This window comes from Schistocerca piceifrons, chromosome 5 (genome assembly GCF_021461385.2).
Source record: "Schistocerca piceifrons isolate TAMUIC-IGC-003096 chromosome 5, iqSchPice1.1, whole genome shotgun sequence".
NCBI lineage: Eukaryota > Metazoa > Arthropoda > Insecta > Orthoptera > Acrididae > Schistocerca > Schistocerca piceifrons.
In genome coordinates this window covers 133777540-133802305 of record NC_060142.1, presented here as the reverse complement: position 1 = coordinate 133802305, position 24766 = coordinate 133777540, and the positions used below count along the sequence as shown (strand labels likewise).

At 42.4% G+C, this 24766-nt stretch overlaps 1 protein-coding gene across 1 annotated transcript in view; it reads left to right on the top strand.

Annotated features, from left to right (window-relative positions):
- LOC124798800 (monocarboxylate transporter 12-B-like) overlaps positions 1 to 24766 on the top strand; it is a 64781-nt gene that overhangs the window by 27909 nt on the left and 12106 nt on the right. Inside the window, exons 5-6 of the mRNA XM_047262329.1 lie at positions 4277 to 4741; positions 13918 to 14229. Coding sequence (XP_047118285.1) covers positions 4277 to 4741; positions 13918 to 14229 — 777 coding nt within the window. The remainder of the gene's footprint in view (positions 1 to 4276; positions 4742 to 13917; positions 14230 to 24766) is intronic.

The window sequence follows — 24766 nt, the reverse complement described above, 5'->3', positions numbered from 1 at the left end:
TGTCATTAACTGTCTTTTGTAGCTGGAGATGTTTTTCAGTCCTCTAATATAACAAAGGAGGCTATTCCAGAGCAGAGTTCCTGCTACTGGAAAGAAATCCGAGAAAGTGGCTGGTCAGTGAAGTGGGACACAAAGGATTTTGCTCTGATGGAGACAGGTGTTTTTGTCTGACACAACGCACTGCTGGCGCGACGTCAGGTATCAGCGAAACCACTGCATTGCACTTGGAAAGAAATTTAGGCTGCTGCGTTTGACAAGAAAATGTCGATGTCGACAGTGTAAAGGCTTTGCTGAAGTCTAAGAAGCACGAGATAGTCGTCTTTTCTCCAAACATGGAAAGCTCGGTGACATCTGTTTCTTTATTAACGCAGATGGTGTGCTACAATGTTTAAAGAAACCTATTGGTATTCTCCTAGCAGGTAGTTTCTCGTTAAGTATATATATTCTAAGGCTCTGGACACTGAAGGAAGAACGCCAATAGGTCGGTAAGAAGAGGGTGCTGTCACAACGTCCTTTTTTAGATAGTGGCTTAAGTAGTCCCTGTTCTAGTTAAGCAGTAGTTGAAGGTATTTTTACAGGGGCAGCAGCAAATCAATAAGATTCATCATTTGGGTTGTGATTCTATCACATCCAGTAGATGCTAATCAGATATGCATGATGACTTTTTTCACGGTATTACAAGTAATATGCTTAAGATAGATTTTTTTGTAGTTACATTCGTGAATCCCCATGAACTAATCAATCACTGTTCCTGAATTTTAACGTTGTATTTTAAATTAGAAATATTATTTTGTCTATAATGATTACAGTAAATGCAGTAGTAGCCTATACTTTTTAACTCAAGATCATGAAGATACATTTTGATTGAAATATTTAATTTGATATAATTTTTGTGATATAACTGCAAAAACCAATGTACTAGAAATTGCATCTAGAAAGACATTCAGGATATAACTTGTTAGCAAATTACAGAGCAATTCAAAATGAATGTAGCAATTAAAAATGGCTGCAGATACTTACTGCATAGCATTGAAAGGAATTAGAGATAATGTTGTGGAAAATTCAGGCTTTACTGTACATACTTAACAGGTATCCTATTACGACACCCCTTGGACACAAGGACAGCAACTAAGTAATAATCCGTTTCAAAACCTTCTTTCTAATATATAAGTGGAGGCGCTGGCGCAGACGTAATAGATGTGCACATTTTGAGTTTTGGAATAGTTTTCTGCTGTACACAAATCTTTAAAGAAACACCATAAATTGAAATTCCATATATGAAATCCATTTCATTTATTTATTATGTTGCAGTTGTTTAAACATAACATAACAATTAAATCTTTCTTTCTTAGTAGCACAAAGAAAGATTCCATATAGTACTTCACATTGTCACAGCAGAAGCTGTGTAACATCATGGTGTAGTGGGTATGATACTAAACTGTTGCATGAGAGGTGGTGAGTTCAACACTCACTTAGACTGTACAATTTTAATTTCTATATTCGGCTCGAGTACATTCTAGAAGTATCCACAAATGTCAAGAATCGTTGTACTGGAATGTTCTGTAGCTGTATATACACTGTATGTGTTCTGGCGTGTGCAAATGCTGAATAAACCTTCGTTAAGTAAAGTTGGTGTTCGTCATTCATCTGATTACACCTTTTTCTACGTGACATTATTCTGGTGGAGATACCGGGTATTGGAACTTGCGATAGCGCACGTGTAGACGACAGAGTGGCTCCCATTAGGCCACGACAGAGCCGCCGTTTACGTGACGAGAAACTCGAGTTCAAGCCATCACATGACGACTGCCTACCATCCGATAATTAACGAGCTTACTGATCGCCTTAATAAGACCTTGGTCGACATGGTATCAATGTTCGTCAATGTTGAGCAGAGCAACTGGGATGAGGTGCTACCTTTCGTGACGTTTGCCTACAACACCTAAAAGCAAGACACCACATGATTTCGCCATTTTTCCTGGTGCATGGGCGTGATGCGACTACGACAATGTACACTGTTACCGTTACAACCTGATGACGTGGACGACGACTACATCGGCCAGGTGTTAAACAGAGCTGAGGAAGCTCGGCAGTTAGCTCGACTATGCACGCTGCAGACTCAAGAAAACGGTCGCCGAAGGTATGACGAGAGCCACCGCCCTATTGTCTACCAGCCTGGTGAGCTCGTCTGGATCTTCACTCCTGTTAGGAAGGTTGGTCTTTCTGACAAGCTCCTCAGGCGCTACTTTGGACCGCACAAGGTTGTAAGACAGTTGTCTGATGTTACTTATGAAGTTGAAGATTTCGACCCCTATAAGGGTAAATTCGAAACTGCAGCGACAGGCAACAAGCGGAAAGCTTACGAAGGGCATAGCGGCAAAAGAAGTTCTAATAAGATCACTGCGAGGGCGAGAATCAGTCATCGGGAGTCGGAGTATGCAGGACCGATGACTCGTTCCCGGACTAGGACGACATAGCACTGGACGCTGTTCTCTTAAGGAGATAGCAATGTCGCAGAAGAAGCCGAGTAAGACCGTGGTGTAGTGGGTATGATACTGAACTGTTGCATGGAGAGTGGTGAGTTCGGAACGTATCTGGACTGTACAGTTTTAATTTCTATATTCGGTTCGAGTATGATACGTCTGCGTAAGCAGAAGAAACTAACGATCAAAGTCCGAAAACAATTTATTGGGCTGTTCTATTAACCAAAACAATTCTCCAAGTATAACACCAACACAAAACAGTGACCCGTCTTCGAATCACAACTACGTACAAGAATAAGATACAAAACAAGAGAAATAATTTCCTACTAGTCTCCGCCAGAGACTTCTCCGATATACCAAGCCTAATCCAGAGATCAGCGAGAAAATCAAGGCTGGCTGCCTGGGCGGCAGCTATCCAATCTCGCGTCCGTCGGCCGTCGTAATTTAATATATTATTATTGTTATTATTATTATTTGATTGTTGCCGACTTACGTGGTAGGCCTTAATAAAAATGATATTCCATTTAATTTTGATTTTACGATTAAATGCTTTCCTAAAGTTCTCCTTTTTAACAATATTAATCTCAAATTATTTGTTACGTTAATGAATGTTAGACTCGCTGCATCTTAAAACATGAGCATACAAGCTGAACAATTAATAAACTTTTCATATTAATTTCCTCGGCTAGTCAATTCACTTTAAAGCAAAAGATCTTTACTTATTAATTACAATTGCGGCCCACACACGCGCGAGAGTATTTTTCTTACCTCCGTTAACCATTGTATTGTAGTCGGAGTCCTGGCTCTAGCTGTCGGCTACGGTAGTGAAAATAAGAATTTTAAAGCTACGTATTTCTGCAACTTCGTGCGGCTGTGGAGAAAAATTAATATTATATTAATAGCGGGCGAGTATTTCGCTTCCGCTAATTTTTCATAAGTTAATATCGCCACGTAATGGCGTCGTTGGCTGCATCGGCCGCTGCGATTGTTGAGCTGTAAATTACTTGAATGCAGGTTAATTCAAGGAAGGCGGATATGAAATCGGGATCACCTCTTACAAATTAAAAGTGCACAATAATATTAAATCATTATATTATATGCTTAACTCATACAAATATGCTTACAGTTGCCAGCACTCGAAAGATGTCCGTCGATACACAATAAAGACAAGAGAAGAAGACAGCGGTCGATGAACTGCCGATGTGCGGCCGAGCGCCGGCCTTCATAGCGCTTCGGCAGATGAGTACCTCGGAACTATGTGCCATCACGTGGTTTGACGTGTGAAAAATAGTTCCGGGATCTGCAGCGACCTCTTCCTTATGTTTATGTGGCCGGTAGTGGCCCTTGGTGGCCGCTGGTGTCTTTGCTGTGGTGTTGTTATTGTGGTTGTTGCTGTGGCCGTTCATCAGTATTGCCTGTCGATTCTGTAGTGCTTTGGTGTGCCTGCGAGGTGGGCAACCCGCGGCTGCAGGCTGTCAGTTTGGTTGCTGATGTCTGGTGGAGAAGGCCACAGCAGAGTACAGACTAGAAGTATCCACAAATGTCAAGAATCGTTGTACTGGAATGTCCTGTAGGTGTATATATATATACAGTATGTGTTCTGGCCAGAGGCAGTTTGGTCTGCGCTCTTGTATGTACAAGTGCTGAATAAACCTTCGTTAAGTGAAAGTCTAATTACATCTATATGACAATATTATACCAATAATAATAAGAAGTAATAACGATAACAGTAATAACTCGTTTATTATTTGAGGGATTTGGATATATATAGTGTGATGAACTGGTGATTCTAGGTCTGGGAATGGGCCTCTCCACGCCATCGGGCTTCCTGGCGGTCAAGACATACTTTGTGGAGTCGCGCGGCCGCGCCGTGGGGCTGTCGACTTCGGGCTCCAACTGCGGCCAGATGGCGATGCCTCACGTGGTGCGGCTGCTGCTCGAGACGTACGGCTTCAGCGGCGCGCTGCTGGTGCTGGGCGGGGTGGCCATGCACGGCCCCCTCGGCTCCCTTTTCTTCCACCCCGTGGAGTGGCACGCCGAGCGCCGCCCTGTGGCCAACGAGCTGACGCTGCTCAAGGGCGAGTCCGACCCTGGCGACGAGGTGCGGCCGCGCCGGCCCAGGAGGAACGCCTCCATGGCGTCGCTGGCCAGCTCCGAGGTGGGCGACATGGCCGACGTCGTGCCCGAGGACCGCCGCATGCGCTTGAGACCTACCAAAGAAGAGGACGAGGAAGAGCATGGGGACGCCACCGAGCTGAGTGAGTAGCTGCAGCAGCACATTGCTAGCTGACCAAAACGTTTCCAGAAACCAAAAATTTACCCTCAGCACCTCGTCTGAGCAGTTGTAGGTATAAGAGATTTTTTTTTTGTTCTCATATAAAAAAAAATGTCGTGTGACTAGGGCCTCCCGACGGGTACACCGTTTGCCAGGTGCAAGTGTTTCGATTTGATGCCACTTCAGTGACTTGGGCGTCGATGGGGATGAAATGACGATAGTTAGGACAACACAACACCCAGTCCGTGAGCGGAGAAAATCTCCGACCCAGCCGGGAGTCTAACCCGGGCCGTTAGGAGTGACAGTCTGTCGCCCTAACCACTTTTTTTTTCATCTAAATTTGTTCGTTTTCATTCGTTTCATGTGCTCGGTGTGGACGTCGCAAGACACCCGTTTCAGTTCGTCGTTGATCCATTAACTCAGTTTTTTTTTTATTACAGAGGGCAGCTAACCCTCTGACCGATCACTCTGAGTTACCGTGCCGGCAAACCACTCAGCTACCGGGGGTGGACTGTTCTCATATGACCTGATTACATACTAAAGAAATGTTCTAGCAGTTTTCCAAGAGAAGTTATTACTACATTCGAAAGAAAAGTTTATTAGATTTTTCCCAACAAGCGTTTTAATCCTGCTAAAAACATTATTTTCTGAAAACATTTTTAGCTATTTCAAACAAGATATAAGATGACCGTCGATGGCATGGATTAACAGTCGTGTTATATTACTGGGCTTTGTAATTTGCTCGCTTCTTTTGGCTTTGGAGGGATCTAAATGAAAGAGATAAATTAGTTCTCTCTATCATCGTTCGCCCCTCCCTTTAACCACCCCTCCCCCCACCCACCAATCAAATTAGAAGAATCTCACGAGATGATCTGCTACTCTCTGGGCTGTGATACCATCAGATTCTTCTTCATTTACTGCAAGGATATCGATTGCTGATTGAAATTGATTGGATAATGAAGGTAACAGGGGGGAATTACCGATCAGTAACAGACAGCTTAAAGAAAAGCAGATATATTCTCGTAAACACATCGAAATGAGAGGCAGTGTCGACACAAGTAGGTGACAACTAGCCAATCCACGATTTATGACTAAACAGATGATCCGCAGTGTTGCTGTGGGCCAAACCAGAATTGCATCGAAAGACACAAAATATGAACAAAGATAACGAGAGCTATTCCAGTCAGTAGGGGAGGTTTTGATGCAGTTAAACAAAGATGGACTCCAGGATTTGAATCACAATTTGTGATAAAGAGCCATGAATGGAAACATGCTGTGAGTTCATGGACAGGGGCGGCACAGCGGACACTACCGAATTAACGTTGATCAAATCGGAAGGCCAATCTCTGTCGATCCAAACCGAATGTTTACTTCTTAAAGAAAGTCGGCTTTTCTATGAGCTTTTTACTGTGAATGACTCGATCAAAACTGGGCGTAATGATGGCTAGTTGCTCCCATGGCGGTGGAAGCGAACACATGCAGCGCAAAATGGCGTACACGGCAGCATGACTGTTGGTCACGAAATGAAACCTGCGGCGTACTGCCACGACCTGACCCTCCTGAGCACTGCCACGAACAGAGGGGGAAAAAGGGCGACTCTATGCAGTTTTTAAAATTGCGTTCCGTCGCACACTGTATGCTTCCTGCGACAGCGATAAGTCCCTGCAACCAACGTGAGTGAACCCGGAAATGCCGACAGTCGCTTAGACTCTCTGTCGACGGGCTGTTCGGCCAGCCGACGCAGAGGATGGTATTACTGTGGTGGCACCAGGCGTCTGACCGTCGGAGATGCCGTTTTCCCTCTGCGCAACCGTCTCCTTAGCGTGGATTTTTGAAACGAACGGTCGCTGAATCTTCTGGAGTCCTACGCCATTTGACGAATTCATGAATTAACTGATTCGCGAATTTACAAATTTATCTTTTCCCACCATTTGATAGACCAGCTCTCGGGCAAGCTATCTTTAGTTATAGATGACTTCATAAAATTAGTTTCCTTACATAACCAAGCGAATTAAATTCATCTTTTTAATAAAGAAGTGTGCAGCAACGTAACTGTGTGAGCAAGCCGAATTTCTGCTTTAAACAGCAGTTTTAATGTTAGTTTACTTTCTACGTGGATCTTCATGGACCACAATAGAGACTTCGACACATACTTTAAACGTCTTTGGAATGTATCTGTGTTAAATCTTCATTTCCAAACATTCAGTTATATTCTTTCTTTTACCGGTAATTTTAAGAAATGTTCTGTGAGGGGCTCATTTGAAAAACACTTAATGGTGCATCACAGACTTTATGAGTTGATACATAACTTATTACTCTTTGCAAACCAATTTAACTGCACTGAATTTTAACAACCTCCCATATTACATAATATAACGTTAGTCGCTTCTCACTGAAACTGTTACCATAATTAGACTCAATTAATTAGCCCCAACGTTCACCTCGTGCTCCTGGATGTAATGAGTGTGGCCGACGGCAATAACGATTGACTAACTTTTAACTTGCTGCTACTGTGCTACGCCAAGTTCGTGCATGACACTACAATCACAGTTCAAAGAACGATGTCAGTGAGAAAAGATTAGTTTTAAAACTCTGGTCAGGGCTTGACCAGTGGTAGCTGCAGCAATGTATCTCTCATTCAGTTCTATGGCTAAGCCACAAGCTTAGAAAACGTTCCACAAAATATAAGAAATCTTCTGATGTAGGAGGATAAAGAATCCCCTACGTCAAAAAATATTTTTCTCACAAAATGTAGGACAACTTAAATTTTCGAAATGAAATTAACCCAGTTATAGGAAAGGAACGTCAGTTAGGTAGTACACAATGATAAATCGATGGACACACAAATTATGTACAAAAAACAAATATCATTACAGGAAAAAGTAACTTCAAAAAATATGTACAAGAAGGCATCAGTGAAAAAAATCTTAATAATGTGGTGTTCAAGAAAAATGTCGATCGAAAAAGAACTAACACTTATTTACAGAATTTCTGTGTCATTAGCAATTTACACACTGTGACGCGCTCATTTGAAAAACAGTTAATGGTGGATCACAGACTTTATGAGTTTATTTCTGTGTCATTAGCAATTGATAATAAAGGTAACTGTTAATTAGAAGCCACATTTTAGTGGCAAAATCTTGGACTGTCTCGCACAGAAACAAATGCAATTACTTAATTATAATTTTAATAAATACTGTTATTTACATAAAGTAGTTAATAAAATGAGTGAAGATCTACTTGAAATTAATCCACTAGCTACTAATTACAGTGTCACATAGAATGCCTCTTTCAAGATAATCTTCAAATTTCTTTTCACAGAAGAAATTAGTATATTATAAGCTGCAAATTTCGTTCTTGATTATTAAACAAAATTCATTATGTTCTCAAGAATGAATATTTAAATAAGATCACCTTTTCATTAGTATCATCATCATGAACAAATATTAGCTAATTACATAGCCAGATGGCGTTATTACTTATGTAAAGTATAAAGTACACACACAAGATACAGTATTTTAAATTATTAACACAAGTACAACTCATAAATGAATAAAGAAAATAAAAGCGGACGGAAATAGGTTTCTGACACCTATTTTACATAAAAGAGTACATGTTTCTACATTAATATCTCAAAATTTGGTATATTCAGATGTAAACACACTTTATGTTGCAATACTACATCTCAGCCATCGTTGGCCCGTTTACAGATGTTACAGTGGGAAAGAAAACCCCACAACAGCGAGGTTGCTAATCTCCTGAAAACAGTGGAGAACTTTTCACGGGGGGAGGGGGCAACATAACTTAAAATGATGTTAAAAAGTATTGGCTTCTCCTTCTTGGGCGGATGAAATCTGTTGTTCTAAAAAGCTCTTGTTGTTGCGGTCCGTAGTTTCTTTTTGCATAAAATTATAGGAAAGGATATCCATTCAGTTATGTGGTTAGATGAAATCTGGTTGAACGCTGGAGAAGGAGTTGATAAATGCTGCACAGTTAATATTCCGGAGAGCAGCGGTCATCAGCCAACGGGAAGAGCTGCCACATTAATTGTGGTCCATCCATTTTCTTCAAACGGTTTTATGCATGAAGTATTTTCAATTTTTCGACCGAGAGGAATTTCTGACTGCCATGAGAATATGGACCAGTCACGGTTTCTGCAGTGGTTGAAAACATTGTCGCTGAATTTCAGTTTTTTGTTAGTGTTTCTAATGTATAATGCACCTTATCTTTCAGTGATATTGGACAAAACTCTAACAACTATTGACCGCAAAGAAACTATGGTGCAGTGGTGCTAACGAAAGACACTACTGCGGTCATTCGTAAGACAAAGCTCCTCTTACAATCTTCATAAAACGCCTGTGTACTTTGTAGATGAAGCTGCAAAAGAACAGTGTCATATGGTAATTACGCTACCGCCTAATCACACCAATTTCAACCCAGTTGATTTGGTTTGGAGTGACGTCAAGACTTACATTCGAAATAACAACAAATCTTTTGCTACAACTGAGTATGAGCTGTTTCTGTATTTCGTTCCACTATTTTCGGTAGAGTGTTCTTTGTTTTGCTTAGCTTTACGTTACTATACCACGTTTAATATGCAACTATTACGGTAACAGTCCGGAACGACTTATAAACACTGCCATTAACTTCGGTTGTTGTCTGTTATCAAATGCTTTTTCCTCGTAGTTGTATTTTCCATTGTCAGAAATAGGTTCTTTATTATAATTACGTATACATTATTACCCAATGGCTCATGCACACGATGATTCTTACCTACATTTACAAAACATACTTCGGAACTCTCAGATATGGACATGTGTGGTGCCAGGTACTCCAACATCGCAGTCACAGTATAGCCAGATACACCCGAGCTGTTAATGACATGTTTCAGTGGACCAGTAGCTTTCTTGCAGTAGCGAATCAATATTCTCTTATTTTAAACTTCGATCAACGTTATGTTTGGCCTTGACAAATTGATCCAGCTCACTAACATTAAGTTTAAGATCAGAAGAACGTCATTGCATATCAGGAATCGATTCGACATCAGAATTGCTTCTGTCACACGACCTTTGCATGTCAACAATGACATCATGAATACTGCGCTCGGTTCAATAGTGTGATTTCATGATGCTGTGAGACTAACAGAGACTGAACTTCTGCCGTCTCAGCATCTTTCCCTTAATAATGTTCTTTATCGCTCTGAGTATGAGAAAGTGATTGTTATTCGTGTAAGATCGTTTCTCAGATCCATTCTCAGCTCTTGATGTTGAGAATCTATTATTTTGTTCAGTTATTACATATTTTTTTTAGTTCTTGATAACGACCATTTATTTAATTAATAATTTCTCATAAAAGTTTCATTATTATACCATTTCTTCCTCTTGGCTTCCTTAACCGAGTTGTAGTTCCGCCTTGCGCGCCTAGCGTGGGGGCTTTCTTGTTTTTCCGCCTCACCGCAGCGTTACGAGCACCTAGACAGTTGTTCCTCAGTGTTATTCGTGTCTTTGTGTTTATCACATCACATCACCGTTTGGTCCACATTGTCAATTCTTGCGTGTGTCTACTGGTAGTGGACTAGTCGTCTCCATAACGTCGAATATGGTTTCCAGGTGTGTTCCAAGAAGAGCTACAGTAATCTTAGCTCTCACAAATTCAGGCGTTCCGTGCAGCCCGGATTTTCGGAGATTCATAGTTGGCTCGTCGATACTTCATGTAGCATGTGATCAGATTCATACTGTCTATTTTGACTCTGGTAACTGTGTCTTTAAGTTTTTGATCTCCTACAAGTAGACAAATAGCTTTTGCGTCTTGGTTCTTAACTTCCTTTAGCGTAAGTATGGTATGGTACTTCTTGCTAACTTCGATGTACTTCTCTTCACCTGCCTTAATTCTCCTTTATGCATCTCCGGTTCCAGACGCACTTTGGACCGTTACCGATTTTATAAGGAAGACGTGGTTTATTTATTATGGAAAAGTCCTCAGAGTATTCAGGTAAGTGGTGATTTTAAGCCCTTTGAATCACTTTCTCTGTTCCAATTTCTGTCTTGGATAGCAAGATCTAGTTCGTTCCTTGAGACAGCAAGACTTTCACGTCTATAAATATTCAACTCCTGCGAAATTTTTATTGGTGCTTCTAGCAGTAGACATGACAAATTTTATTTATCTGACTGGTTGGGAGACATGATTTTGGTTGTTGATGTATCCCCGCCAGCCTCACTGACCACTACGCGGTGACTTATTTCAAACCACAAGCGACCGTCACTGAAATTGTTTCGATCGGCTTGGATGCTGTTTGTAGTGCACTCGTTGTATCCTTCACTAGATGAGGTGATTCGGAAAGTGTGGAACAGTGGTCTCCGTTCATCGGTGCGATACTCCTCCATTGTGAAATTGTGGATTTGACTGGCAAAGCAGAGGCTCCGAAAAGCTTTGATACAATTCTGCGCTGATGTGTTGATTTCGTAGGAAGCAAGAATTTTACTACTGTCTTTTTAATAGTGCTCATTGGACTCCCCCACGGATTTCGGACATCAGACGCGTAAAGGCGCAATTATTACGGTTGAAGCAACGTCATGTGGAAGAGTTAAGGATGCGATCCAAACTACGTTCCTTAGTAGTGGATCAACTGACTTCTCTAAATCATTATATTCGACGTAGACTTATACATATTACGTCTCTCAACATGAAGGAGGGCAGTGTTGTGACGGCACAGAAGGACATATTGCATGCTCTCCATGAATTTTAAGTTGGGCTGTATAAGGTATTCTGTCGATATGGCATCCGATTTGCTTGTTCGGTCTCTGGATCGTAGTCTTACTACTGCACGTAATGTTGCGTTTTTAGATGTTTTTCGGTGTGAAGATGTTTACGATCTGAATGTCGCATCGTCTTCTCGTAAATCGCCGGAGTTGGATTGTCCGCCAGAAGAGTTTTATGTGCTACTATTTTTACGCTGGTTTTGAACGAATTGTTAATAGGTGGTTGGTGCCCGACACTTCGACGGTTGCAACTGATAAATTACGGCGGATTACTTAATTAAATTTAAATTATAACACAGTGGCGAGGGCGGTGAATAGCCTGCTGTCTGCGTTGCTTGAGAAAATTGTTGCTGACCATCAAAGTTGTATCCCTGCTCATTATATTATAACTGCAGTAGCTCAACGCCGGGATGTCGTATAGGTGGCCGCTGTTACTTCTATTCATTGCGCTCTGACTTTTGAGGGAATTTGATAAGGTGTTTCACTGTTCCAGCCATGGCTTCCTGTTGCAAATTCCGGAAGCCGTTGGGTTCACTGTTGCAGCGTGAAGGGTCTTGCATAAATTTTTACGCGTATCCAAGCTTCGGTGGGTGTCAATGGCCAGCTGAAATGACATCTGTATGGATTTTCCACAGGAAAATCCGTTTTCAAAGTCGTTGTTTCTTCTACCACTTGAGCTCCTCCTTCGAAGGATGGCTGTTCATTTACAAGCAGGGGCACTCTCGGGCGAGACGGTGTTAGTACGCGTGTATGTGAACGATGTGATGGTTGACTCCATTCTCCTGCTGAGATTCTATTGCTCAAAGCTATCGTGGATGCCTTCCTTGTATCTGGTACCTGCATCAATGAAGGCAAACGTCGGTTGATGAATTTACAGGGTTTTCATAATGCCATCTTTTCGTAGGCGGCAGTGCTCAACCAACCTAAGTCTTTGGGAGCTATAACTTATCATTTTCCACTTAAAATGGCTACACTTAATTGGAAACTGGTTACGGGGTAGATAAAAGGTGTAAACCTGGAACATGAATGACGTTCTCATAAACTTTTCCAGAAAATTCGGATCTCAGATCCCTACATTTTGTGTAAAGTATATTACTCGCACATTGCTCAGATCTTTCTCCTTCCCATAATGATGGCTAGGAAATTGAAACAGCTGCCTAGTTCTCTTATATGGAAATGTCACATTTTTCGATTACAATACGAGGTGTTAGTGCATGGGGTCCCTTCAGGGGCGTGACGCTTTCCGATACTCAAAGGAAATCATCTCCTAGTCCACACACTCTCATCTCGGTTATTTTACGGTCTGTGACAGGGTAGTTTTGATCTGTCTTTCGATGTGGGTTGACTGAATTTTTAGTTTTCGACCATTTTCCTTCATTTTTACTGTCATTCTGCGAGATTAGTCTGCAACTTGGCTAGCTCACGGCGATGTTTATTAAACTATGTACTTTCATTGTCTTTGTTATATATGAGACGAAACTATGGGCCTCGTGGGAAAAGGGTGACCCGGCTGAGTTACGCAATTTGACTCTTAGTCTGATCACGAGGTGTGGCCATTAATTGCACGAGTTGATCACGTAGGCTGACGTGAGGATCAATGAACTATACTTGACGGGATGTATCTGGAACACCTTAGGTGATTAGAAAGTTAGGAATACAATTAAATACTTAGCTTTAATTCAGCATCAGCGGTGAACGTCGATCCTGACTTTTTACAATAATATTTACAAGTGCAGTTAAAGACTGCAGTGCGAGAACTTCTTTAGAATTCTAATTGCTTCACACATATAGATCAATAGTCAATGCACAGACTGCATGTGGCGCCTGGCTAGGTCGTAGCTACTAAGTTAGCTGACAGCTATGCTAACTACCGTCTCTGCACATGAGATCTCTGAAGCTATAACAAGTGGACCATTCCTACTAACGTCGGCTGTAGAACTGGCCAGTGCGCTAGCTTGTCTCGTAAGAGCAGCTGAGTGGCGGCGCTCGGTCTGCTAGCGTCGACAGTGGCGACTCGCGGGTCCGATGTGTACTGACGGACCGCGGCCGATTTGAAGCCTACAACCTAGCAAGTGTGATGCCTTGCGGTGACATCACAGTCTTCGCATTTACGAGTGGATGTCAATGTGTAAGTACAGCTAATGTTAGTTTCCAACGCATATTCACCGCTGTTTTACATTGTAAGGTCTGAAGATGGTTGCAGATAGCAACTAATGATCGTACTTTAATTGTAATAGGAAAGTTGTAGTATAGGCATTAAATTAAAAAAAAGAGTTTTGTTCGATAAATAGATTAAGGGTGCCGCCTCCTTGCTGACAATATCAGGCTTCACTTAAGTCTATAGGCGCTGTAAAGAGCTGAAGACTTGCAGAATCTGACAGTATCTTTTGGGTTGTTGCAGAGCCGCAGCCGATCTGGCGTCGTGTGGTCGCCTTCATGGACCTGGACCTGCTGCGTAACCGGGTGTACCTGAACGTCTTACTGGGCACGGCGAGCATGATGACGTCGACTGTCAACTACTCGCTGCTGCTGCCATTCTACCTGCAGCGCCACGTCGGTCTCTCGATGACCGACACGGCGCTCTGCCTCACCATGATGGCCGCCGGCGACTTCGTGTCGCGTCTCACCGTGCCTCCCATCACGGACCGTATCAAGGCCAGGGCGAGGTACACCTTCTTCCTCGGCACCTGCTTCATGGCACTCACGCGATCAGGTGAGTGTACGACTAACCAGCTAGTCTCAACTCAGGTCGTCCCCTTAATGAAGTGCGAAGAGCATTGACGGAAGAAATAGTGTTACAGTGGCGGAGGAGTCCGTTTCCTTCCTTTCATTCATCAATACTCGTATCCTGCCATGATTCGCGTAATGAAGCTTGATGAATTTCCGCCTCTCTAAGCTTGTGGCAGCTAGAACGCTGATACACTGAAAAGTTACTTCTATTACAAGAGTGTCCTTCATGTTTGTGATCTTTGGCTCTTACGATTGCCATCAACGATTTGGGTAGTGTTGTGTGTGAACTCTGCACGGTTGATTTTAAGAGTTCTTGCGGTCAGGCACAGCTGAAAAATTTTGTTCATGTTGTTTGCTTTCGAGCGCTCATAACGCAATCTAATCTTTGTTTAGTCAACTCTTCTAAAATTTGATAGGTCAAACAACAAATTATTATATGTGTATTGACTTCATAAATACTGGGATCACAGACAGTTGAGTGAGAGGTACCTTGCACCACAGAGGGTTAGAGAAGGAGATGCCTCAATCCACTTTGGGTGATATTTTTTTGTTCTTGCTACTTAATTCTTCTGGTCGATAAAACAGGTGGTCTCGATTCCAGGATTCGGGCTGAGATCTGACCTGCTGCTATTCCGAAGGAGTGCTTTCCACTGGTGCTGTTTCAGTACTCTTACACTGATCTGTGCTACATGCGATTCACTTGACTTTGTTTCACGTTCTGCCCACATGGTTCTCAAGAAATGAACCTCTAGAATATTTTGTAGTTTGATTTTCAGTGCTTCTGATAGTCTCCAAGTAACTCCTGTCTATCTATTTATATTCTTATTTAAGATCGCCTGCTTGCATTAGGACTAGAATAACGAAGCCAAGTACTTGCTTCTGAGCACTAGAATCCATGAGCCCACTGTAGCACTATATGTATTGCCTACAATAACTGCAGATATTATGAACGTGGTACGTTCAATTTCCTTTCCTCTATGTGGAAAAAGAAAAGACCTTCTAGACCCACTATACCCCTTCTCCAGCGATGTCATAGTGAGACGATTCTGATACGTAAAATAATAAACTCTTATAATGAAGGCTTTCACTACCTGATGTTTCAGCTGCCGAGAATTCTTCCGGGCTGTATGGCCGTGGTACATGGAACTCTTCTATCCCTGACGTTTCATCTAATGTTACGTTGGATGTCTTCGGAGGTGCTACTAGTCGGTAAGACGCAGCACAACTAGGAGCACCTCCGAAGATGTCCAACGTAACTTTGGGCGAAACGTCAGGGATAGAAGAGTTCCATTGACCACGCCCATGCAACCCGGAAGAATTCTCTGCAGCTAATAAACCCATAGATGGAAGGTATGTATACTGTTTGATCAAAAGCGACCCGACGTGGACTGGCTGTCGTTGCTATGGGGTGGGTCCACCATTCAACTTATGGTGGGTTCAAATCTGCTGGAGACACATTCATTGAGGTGTCTGAATGTCTGTGGAGGAATGGCAGCTCATTCTTCCTCAAGAGCCGAAGCGAGAGTAGTTGGTGACGTTTGACACTGGGGTCTTGAGTGAATTCGACGTTTTAACTTATTCCAGAGGTTTACCATTGAGTTCACGTTGGGACTCTGTGCGGTCAAATGTATAATTTTATTAATACTCGCGTCTCACCGTGGCCCCCATCACGGATCGCATTAAGGCGAGGGCGAGGTACACCTTCTTCCTCGGCACCTCCTTCATGGCCCTCACGCGATCTGGTGAGTGTGGCACCAATCAGCTAACCACAACTCAGGTCGTCCCCTTAATGAAGTGCGAAGAGCGTTGACAGGGGGATAGAATACTGGTCAAACACAGCAGGTCGTAGCACGGGCCCTCCGTGTGCCACAAAGTGTGATCTCAAGATTATGGCAACGATTCCAGCAGACAAGAAACTTGTCCAGGCGCTACAGTACAGGACGTTCACAGTGTACAATACCACAAGAATCTTAACTGCAGTGCCACGGAGTACAGCAGGTAGAATTGCTCGGGACCTTACCGCAGCCACTGATACAGTTGTCTCCACACGACTGAATAGACATGGTTTATTCGCCCGGAGACCTGCAAGGTGCACTCCACTCACAGGAGAGCCCGTAAAGCCTGGTGTCAAGATCACAATATATGGTCATTGGAACAGTGGTCTCAGGTTACGTTCACGGTTAAATCCAGGTATAGTCTGAACAGTGATTCTCGCTGGGTTTTCATCTGGCGTGAACCATTAACCACATACCGATCCCTTAATGTCCTTGAAAGGGACCTGTATAGAGGTCGTGGATTGATGGTGTGCGGTGGGATTATGATTGGTGCATGTGCACCCCTGCGTGTCTTTGACAGAGAAACTGTAACAGGTCAGGTGTATCGGGACGTCATTTTGCACTAGTATGTCCACCTTTTCAGGGGCGCAGTGCGTCCCACCTTCCTCCTGATGGATGATAACACACGGCCCCACCGAGCTGCCATCGTGGAGGAGTACCTTCAAGCAGAAGATATCAGGCGAATGGAGTGGCCTGCCTGTTCTCCAGACCTAAACTCCATCGAGCACGTCTGGGATGTTCTCAGTTGACGTATCGCTGCACGTCTTCATAGAACACTTCGGGGGCTGAAACAAGCACTGGTGCAAGAATGGGAGGCTATTCCACAGCAGCTGGTTGAACACCTGATCCAGAGTATGCCAACGCATTGTGCGGCCTGTGTACGTGTTCATGGTGATCATATCCCATACTGATGTCAGGGTACACGCTCAGGAAACAGTGGCATTCTGTAGCACATGTGTTTCGGGAAGGCTTTCTCAACTTATAACCAATAATGTGGACTTAAAGATCTGTGTCGTGTGTGCTCCCTATGTGCCTATGCTATTAGCGGCAGTTTTGTGTAGTGCCACGTTGTGTGGCACCACATTCTGCAATTATCCTTAATTTATTTGCATGAGTGTACTAGCCTCAAATACAAACCGACTACTTAACATTCCAAATATAGACGGATGAGATGTGTAGTACATGAACTAAGAGGCATTATTTTATCTGACAGCAGTAGACATGGTAACAATTTGTCTTCTTTTTAAGGATGTTATCCACTATGCCAGGTTTGTCTTCGTTATTAACTGCTATCGTTGTGATTATATTAATTTCTTCCTCGAATTTTTCTTTCGAGAGTGGAATAGAAGTAGCTCTATGAATAGCAGAGTGAAAGAAAGCGTTCTTATCAAATTGTGGGTGCATAGAAGACTCAGGTACGATCTGATCTTCAAATATCAAATGCAAATTATCGTAGTCTCTTCCTCGCTACGCACAAACTGTTGATCCTACGCAGAAAATGGACAGAGCACTTTTGTAGGAAATTTTATGTAGTTAAATTTTATATTGGGATAGGTTTTCGCTAAAATCGGTAGTTTTCGAATTATTAAATAAAAACGAACAAAAGCGATATTCAAACACGTCTTTCTTGAATAACTCGAAAAGTGGCCTTCAGTGAAAACGTATCCTAGGACAAAATTTAACTACATCTCATTTCCTACAAAAATGTCCTGTTCATTTTTTCTGCAGCACTAACAGGTTGTACGTAGTGAATGGAGGCATATGAAAATCTCGCATGTGGTTTTTGAAGGGGCTGCAGGTTGTATGAAACCCATCGGTAGGAACAGCTGAATCATGTTGTATATTTTCACTGTCAGATCAAAGTTAGTCTACAACAACATCTATACACTTAATGCTGCAAGCTACTGTAAATTCCCTGCTGGAGACCATTTAATAATAATTTCAATGATTTTCTGTTCTAAATCATTCACGGATAGATTAAGCAAACAAGGACCGTCCACAATCTTCGGCGCGCAAAGATGAAATGAAGGAACACCGCTACCTCGCAAGCAAAATAATGCGTGACAGGTGAAGCGAAGGGAACTTACAATGCTGACTGTACGAGGTAAAGAGAGCATTCCTCGCCAACACAAGCCTCCTGCTATCAAATATGGACGACACGAGAATAAGAAATATCTCAAGAAATGCGAAGAATGCCGAAAATTAAGTGGAATGCAACTAACGAGAACGTTCTTGGTAAAATTGACAAGGAAATTATGTGTGGAAGACACTTACTAGAAGAAGGGACAGGATGACAGAATGTGTGGTAATACATGTGGGAATAGCTAAATGGTTCAAATGGCTCTGAGCTCTATGGGACTTAACATCTGAGGTCATCAGTCCCCTAGAACTTAGAACTACTTAAACCTAACTAACCTAAGGACATCACACACATCCATGCCCGAGGCAGGAGTCGAACCTGCGACCGTAGCGGTCGCGCGGTTCCAGACTGAAGCGCCTAGAACCGCTCAGCCACAGCGGCTGGCTGATGGAATAGCTTCCATGGTGTTAGAGGAAGCTTTTTCCGAGTGGGCTGTTACTGTTGTTTTCATTTTAACATCCAGAAATTTTGCCACTAAAGTTACACGGATCAGACTATGATTGACTACATCTGTGAAACCCATTGTCGCTGGCAAGGCCACTGATAACCCAACAAATTGAGCTCATGGCTACGAGCAGACACGATTGCTAATTTATGCAATTCTGTTTCTTTGTCGCTCCATCTTCATGCGTTGTTTCCATAAACCAACTGGTACAAACACACCACTTCACAGCCATGACTTACATCAGTGACGGAGGATCGCATGTCCATCTGGTAGCATTTCTACATAAACAACAGCGATGAAAGGCAACCAGTGTCTCCATATAAGGGTGTCACGAATATTTTTTGGGTGAATTTATACTTGTGGCAAGGGAGATGTTGGATGTTGGGTTAAATTTAGGACTTACAGAAGTAGTTGTTGTCAGTCGTGTTTCTGGAATTGTAGTAAGTAGTATCAAGAAACGGCTAAAAGCTTTGCCGCGATGGATACACTGATTCCCGTCAAATCATTGAAGTTGAGCATTGTCGAGCGTGGTTAGTCTTTGGACAGCTGACCATCCAGGTCTGCCGTGAACTGTTGACAAACGTCATGCACTCAGTGCCTGTGAGTTCAACTGAGGAGCTGCTTGATTCAAAAGTAGCGACTCCTGGTCACGGAAACTGGTAACTGCCGGGAGAGCGGTATGCTAATCCCACACTCATCCACGCCCGCATCTCATGACGGGTTTGGGCTGAGGATGAGACGGCGACCAGTCGGTACCGTTCGGTTTTCCGTGGCTTTTCGACTAGAGTTTAGTTTTTGATACCAGAACACGCCTTGCGAACAATGGTTACGATAAACTGTCCTAAGTAGCCCTGGAAATTTGAGTGCAGTCGACACTGCCGACAGAAAGAAGGTGCGCCCTGACCTGAAGACAACTATGTTGGTGCTTGTAACTTCTGACGACTTATCAGAATAATTTCTTTTCAAAAATCATAGATACCTTTAACAGAAGAAAATAGGCTATACTGCTTAAATGTTAAGAAATATACGGCAAAAGAAACTCATGCATAAAGAAGTAAGAGGTAAAAGGAGAACTTTCTATTACTGGCAGCAGGCAGTAAGACAGAAACTATAAAGGACGCTTGAAGCAGTCAAAATTCTACTCTCGATCAACAGGTTAAGCACGTAATAATAGCTGCAGTATCTGGTAGAAAGGCTACAGTAAACAGGTGGCATGCTTAGCGATAATTTACTTCAGCAGATAAGCCACATTACACAATTCTGCATAACTCCCAGGGAAACACATTGTAACAGAAACGTACGACGTAACCCTATCAGACAAAAGTGATGTGCTACTCGCAGATTAGAAGTTCGTGCAATCACTCTCAAAAACACAACCCATCTTGTGACTTGCCCGCCTTCCACGCAACTCAAATGTAATGAGAGTTGATATTATGGAAATGTAATTTGAGGTCACAGCTTTGGAAAAAATATTTACTTTATCTTTAACGTACACATGATATCATACTGTTTTAATATCATTAGTTCATGAGTGCACCTCCAAGCCTAGAGGTACGTTGGGCCCAAACATAGTGAAGACGGGAGCAAAGAGTGAAATGTTGTAAATATCGATCACTTGTGGCGGGTGATTGGAGTTTTCCTGTCACAAACTCACAAACTAAGTATAAAAACTTTTCACGGATATAATAACAAACTCAGCGATCTTCCCCTTACTGTGCTGGATACAATCGCCCATATGGAAGACGGAGCTTGATTACATAAAAAAAAACTGGTGAACCGGGAACTGCAGCCAGCAGTTAACGACCGAAGGTATTTCATGCAAATGATTTCGTGTGAAATCGTACTAGGTGCGACGTGGAACGTAAGCATTTCCCGGAGTATACACTGTTAGTGTTATATACGTGGCTGCTGCTAAACGAAACGGTCCAAATCAATTCATAATTTGGCGGGTACCTAGATATCATTCTCAAGCCACTGGATGAGAAGGGTTCTTTTTCTCGTCAATTAATTTGTTATTTATCTAGATGTGATATAACGATGATGATGTAGCCAAGGATCCAGAATGAGGATAGAAATAGAGAGGATGTTGTGTGAAAATGTATGAAGTATGTACGCGTGGAAGGAACTCATAAAAAACAACGTATGCTACATGTCTGTTACGAGGGAATAAGTTGGATTGGATCTTTCACGATGAGTAGAACAGGTGTAGTAACGTAGATAGCTATCTATCAGGAGTTGACACATGTTCTGGGAGGAGGTTAAAAGATGAAAAAATGGTGGTATGTGCTGGTTTTTTTGCGTAGCAGACGGTGAAGGGGTTTTAAAAGGAGTATGTGAGAGGAGCTACATTGTGGTGCTGAGATTTGAGATTATTGGAGGTGTTGAACAAGCACAAAGTGTTCTACCTGTTTGAGGAGGTGAGGGTGCAGCGGATATTTTCTGAGTATTTAAAATATGTCATTGTATACTATGTTTATAACCTCTTCAGGATTTGCTGTATAAATAAATGTATTAAGTCTTGATGTCACTCGTGACAGAGCCACATATTCATCCAACTGGTCATGTGAAAAATATCTGCGCGCATAGGTCAGTTCCTGCAACGTTGGGACTCAAATCTTAGAGAGAATTAAGCTGTTTACTTTAGTGACTTGTAGGTGAAAATATAGCACTTTCCTGAAACCAGTCAAGTCTCTTGTCATGTCACAAATAGCTCGTTATACTGTTTTTACCTAATTTAGAGACATTTGATATAGATGTAGAGAAAAGTCATTATTAAGATTTATCTTACCATTAGTTGCTTGAAATTTGCAATTTCCTATTTTGAGCAACTTATTAGAAAAATATTTATTACATTGTATGGTAGTAGTTTTACGTCCGTATTTTATTTTGTGTGGTCTTAGTTACAATCGTCTTGACGATGCATTGACAAGGCCTGCTCTCGTCCCTCTCGCTGTTATTGGAAAGATTTGGCCGACGTCTCCAGAGAACGAAACGATGGAACCGCCCATAGTGCTATTTTTGCTAGGAAGAACTCGCAGTGCCCTTCCGAACGCCTCAAGGATGTTTTATGGGAGATCGAAACGACATCCTTAACAATCAAAGGGAAACCCTGCATCAATTTACCAGTACCGCCTCGCTCTGAAACATTCCAAACGCTGGAAGTTTCGTCACCATAAAATTTAAGGGCAGACTGAGTGTTGGATGAGCTACTCGCCTGCAGTACCAGACGATGCCACAGCGAGGGTACTTTTCCCACCATACCTCACTCTTGCGAGTAGTAGCCTAGATTAAATGAAAATATCTTGCGCATATCTCCAGGTGGATCTGAAAAAGGCTCGTCAAAGATTTTGCTCGGTATTCAGACTATACTCACTTTGAAGGGTCTGTGAAAGTTGAGAACGATCGTACATTCTTTCTCGCGAATATTCTGTATTGACTGATGTATTTATATTTGAATTTATCAGTAAAGGGAGACCAAGTGTGTTATAGATTTGTCTGATGGAGAGTCATCGACTTTATTCAATTTATTTAAAGCTTCATCAAACACATTTATGTTGTAAACTGTGTCATCAGATGACAGTTCATTTCATTGGTGACGCAGTACGCCTTCAGCGATGCTTTCACGACGATTTAGCCAAAAGAGCATCCGGTCAGTAATTGCAAAAAAACAATATCATGACAGCAAATAAATGTTTAAGTGATTTTGCTATACGGCATATCGCATTGGTAGCCCACACCAGCCTCCCCGTAGCGGTAGCTCGCGCCAGCCTGGCGCTGCTGTCGGGCGGAATTATTCCTGTCTCTTGATTCGAAGGAGTTCTGCTATTGACCGCTAGATGGCAATGGAACAATTTTCACAGTGCCATCATACTTTAACCAAATTGCGCGAAATTCTGTAGAAATTGTATATAGAAATCTTCCTTGTGATTCAGTCTTCCATTACTCAAAATCATATTACAGTCGGTAGAGTAGCCCCTGAAATTTGTCTGAACACACCGACAGAAATCGCGTTGGGGGACTTAATTTACGTACGTGAAGAAGAAAAAGATAGAATATGGATAGAGAAATGATAATTGTGATAATTTTTGTAGACCTTGTTTTGGATTATCAGCTAGAGATTCTGAATTCGTTATTGAGTGTTAGTCCAAGATTCTGCAGTATAAACACTGTTGCCTATCGTTGCAGCCCTATGGCAATGATAATGGTGTGTAGCGTCCCTGCAGAAATCCATAACGCAACGTCTTACGTATGTAGACTGAAGCGGCGAGTGAAAATTTGCACCAATGCTGGGAATAAAACCCGGGTCTGCTGCTTACTAGGCAGATGCTTTAGCCACTAAGCCACCTTGACACAGCGGTTCTCACAGCTACACGGATTGACCTGGCACGCCTCACCCTCGATGCAAACTTTCACTCGCCTCCTCAGTCTATGTACGTAAAATCATATCTGTATGAGAGAATTAAAGTCTCTGAGATTGTGTCATTTCATTTGTATAAGTACCTGCCCCTGGATTCAGACCGGATCGCCCATTTATGTTCGATGTTGAGGTGCTATTCCAGAACATGGAGAGTCTCGGCATTTCTGTTCGTGTATAACAGGGAATTAAAGATGACTGGAACGGCACTGAGAATTTGGATCGAGGAGTTCGAAGTAATAGACGGCAAATCATCGAGTAAAATTGAAGTGATATCAGGTGTTCCCCAGGGAAGCGTCCTGGGACCTCTGCTGTTCCTGATCTATGTAAATGACCTGGGTGACAATCTGAGCAGTTCTCTTAGGTTGTTTGGCAGATGCTATAATTTACCGTCTAGTAAGGTCATCCGAAGACCAGTATCAGTTGCAAAGCGATTTAGAAAAGATTGCTGTATGGTGTGGCAGGTGGCAGTTGACGCTAAATAACGAAAAGTGTGAGGTGATCCACATGAGTTCCAAAAGAAATCCGTTGGAATTCTATTACTCGATAAATAGTACAATTCTCAAGGCTGTCAATTCAACTAAGTACCTGGGTGTTAAAATTACGAACAACTTCAGTTGGAAAGACCACATAGATAATATTGTGGGGAAGGCGAGCCAAAGGTTGCATTTCATTGGCACAACACTTAGAAGATGCCATAAGTCCACTAAAGAGACAGCTTACACTACACTCGTTCGTCCTCTGTTAGAATATTGCTGCGCGGTGTGGGATCCTTACCAGGTTAGATTGACGGAGGACATCGAGAGGGTGCAAAAAAGGGCAGCTCATTTTGTATCATCACGTTATAGGGGAGAGAGTGTGGCAGATATGATACGCGAGTTGGGATGGAAGTCATTAAAGCAAAGACGTTTTTCGTCGCGGTGAGATCTATTTACGAAATTTCAGTCACTAACTTTCTCTTCTGAATGCGAAAATATTTTGTTGAGCCCAGCCTACATAGGTAGGAATGATCATCAAAATAAAAGAAGAGAAATCAGAGCTCGAATAGAAAGGTTTGGGTGTTCGTTTTTCCCGCGCGCTGTTCGGGAGTGGAATGGTAGAGAGATAGTATGATTGTGGTTCGATGAACCCTCTGCCAAGCACTTAAATGTGAATTGCAGAGTAATCATGTAGATGTAGATGTAGGATGACGTGCCAGGGTAATCCGTGCTGCTGTGCCAAGTTGGCTTAGTGGCTAACGCACCTGCCTAGTAACCAGAACTGGGTTCGACTCCCGGACTTGGTACGAATTTCCACTCGCTGTTTCAGTCTATATGCATAAAATCGTATGTACATGACACCAGTAAAGTCTCTGAAACTGTGCCATTTCGTTTGTAACGCAATGTTTAGATATTCTCCTCCCTTACCCACAGTATGTGGGTGTGCCGTTTTATAAATTCCACGACATAAATGCAGAAATTCAAAATATATATGTGACTGAAAAGATTTACAATGAGTTACTCCGAAAACAAATCTCAAACGAAAACTTCCACGTGACTGCCGAAACATTGATGAAAGAGTATCAGTATACGAGAGCCAATTCAGAAGTAGTACGTTGGTATATGTAGATATAATGTAATATATCCTCTTCTTACCAATTTAAGTATAACCTAAGGCACCACGGAAAATACTGAATCCAATATCCGA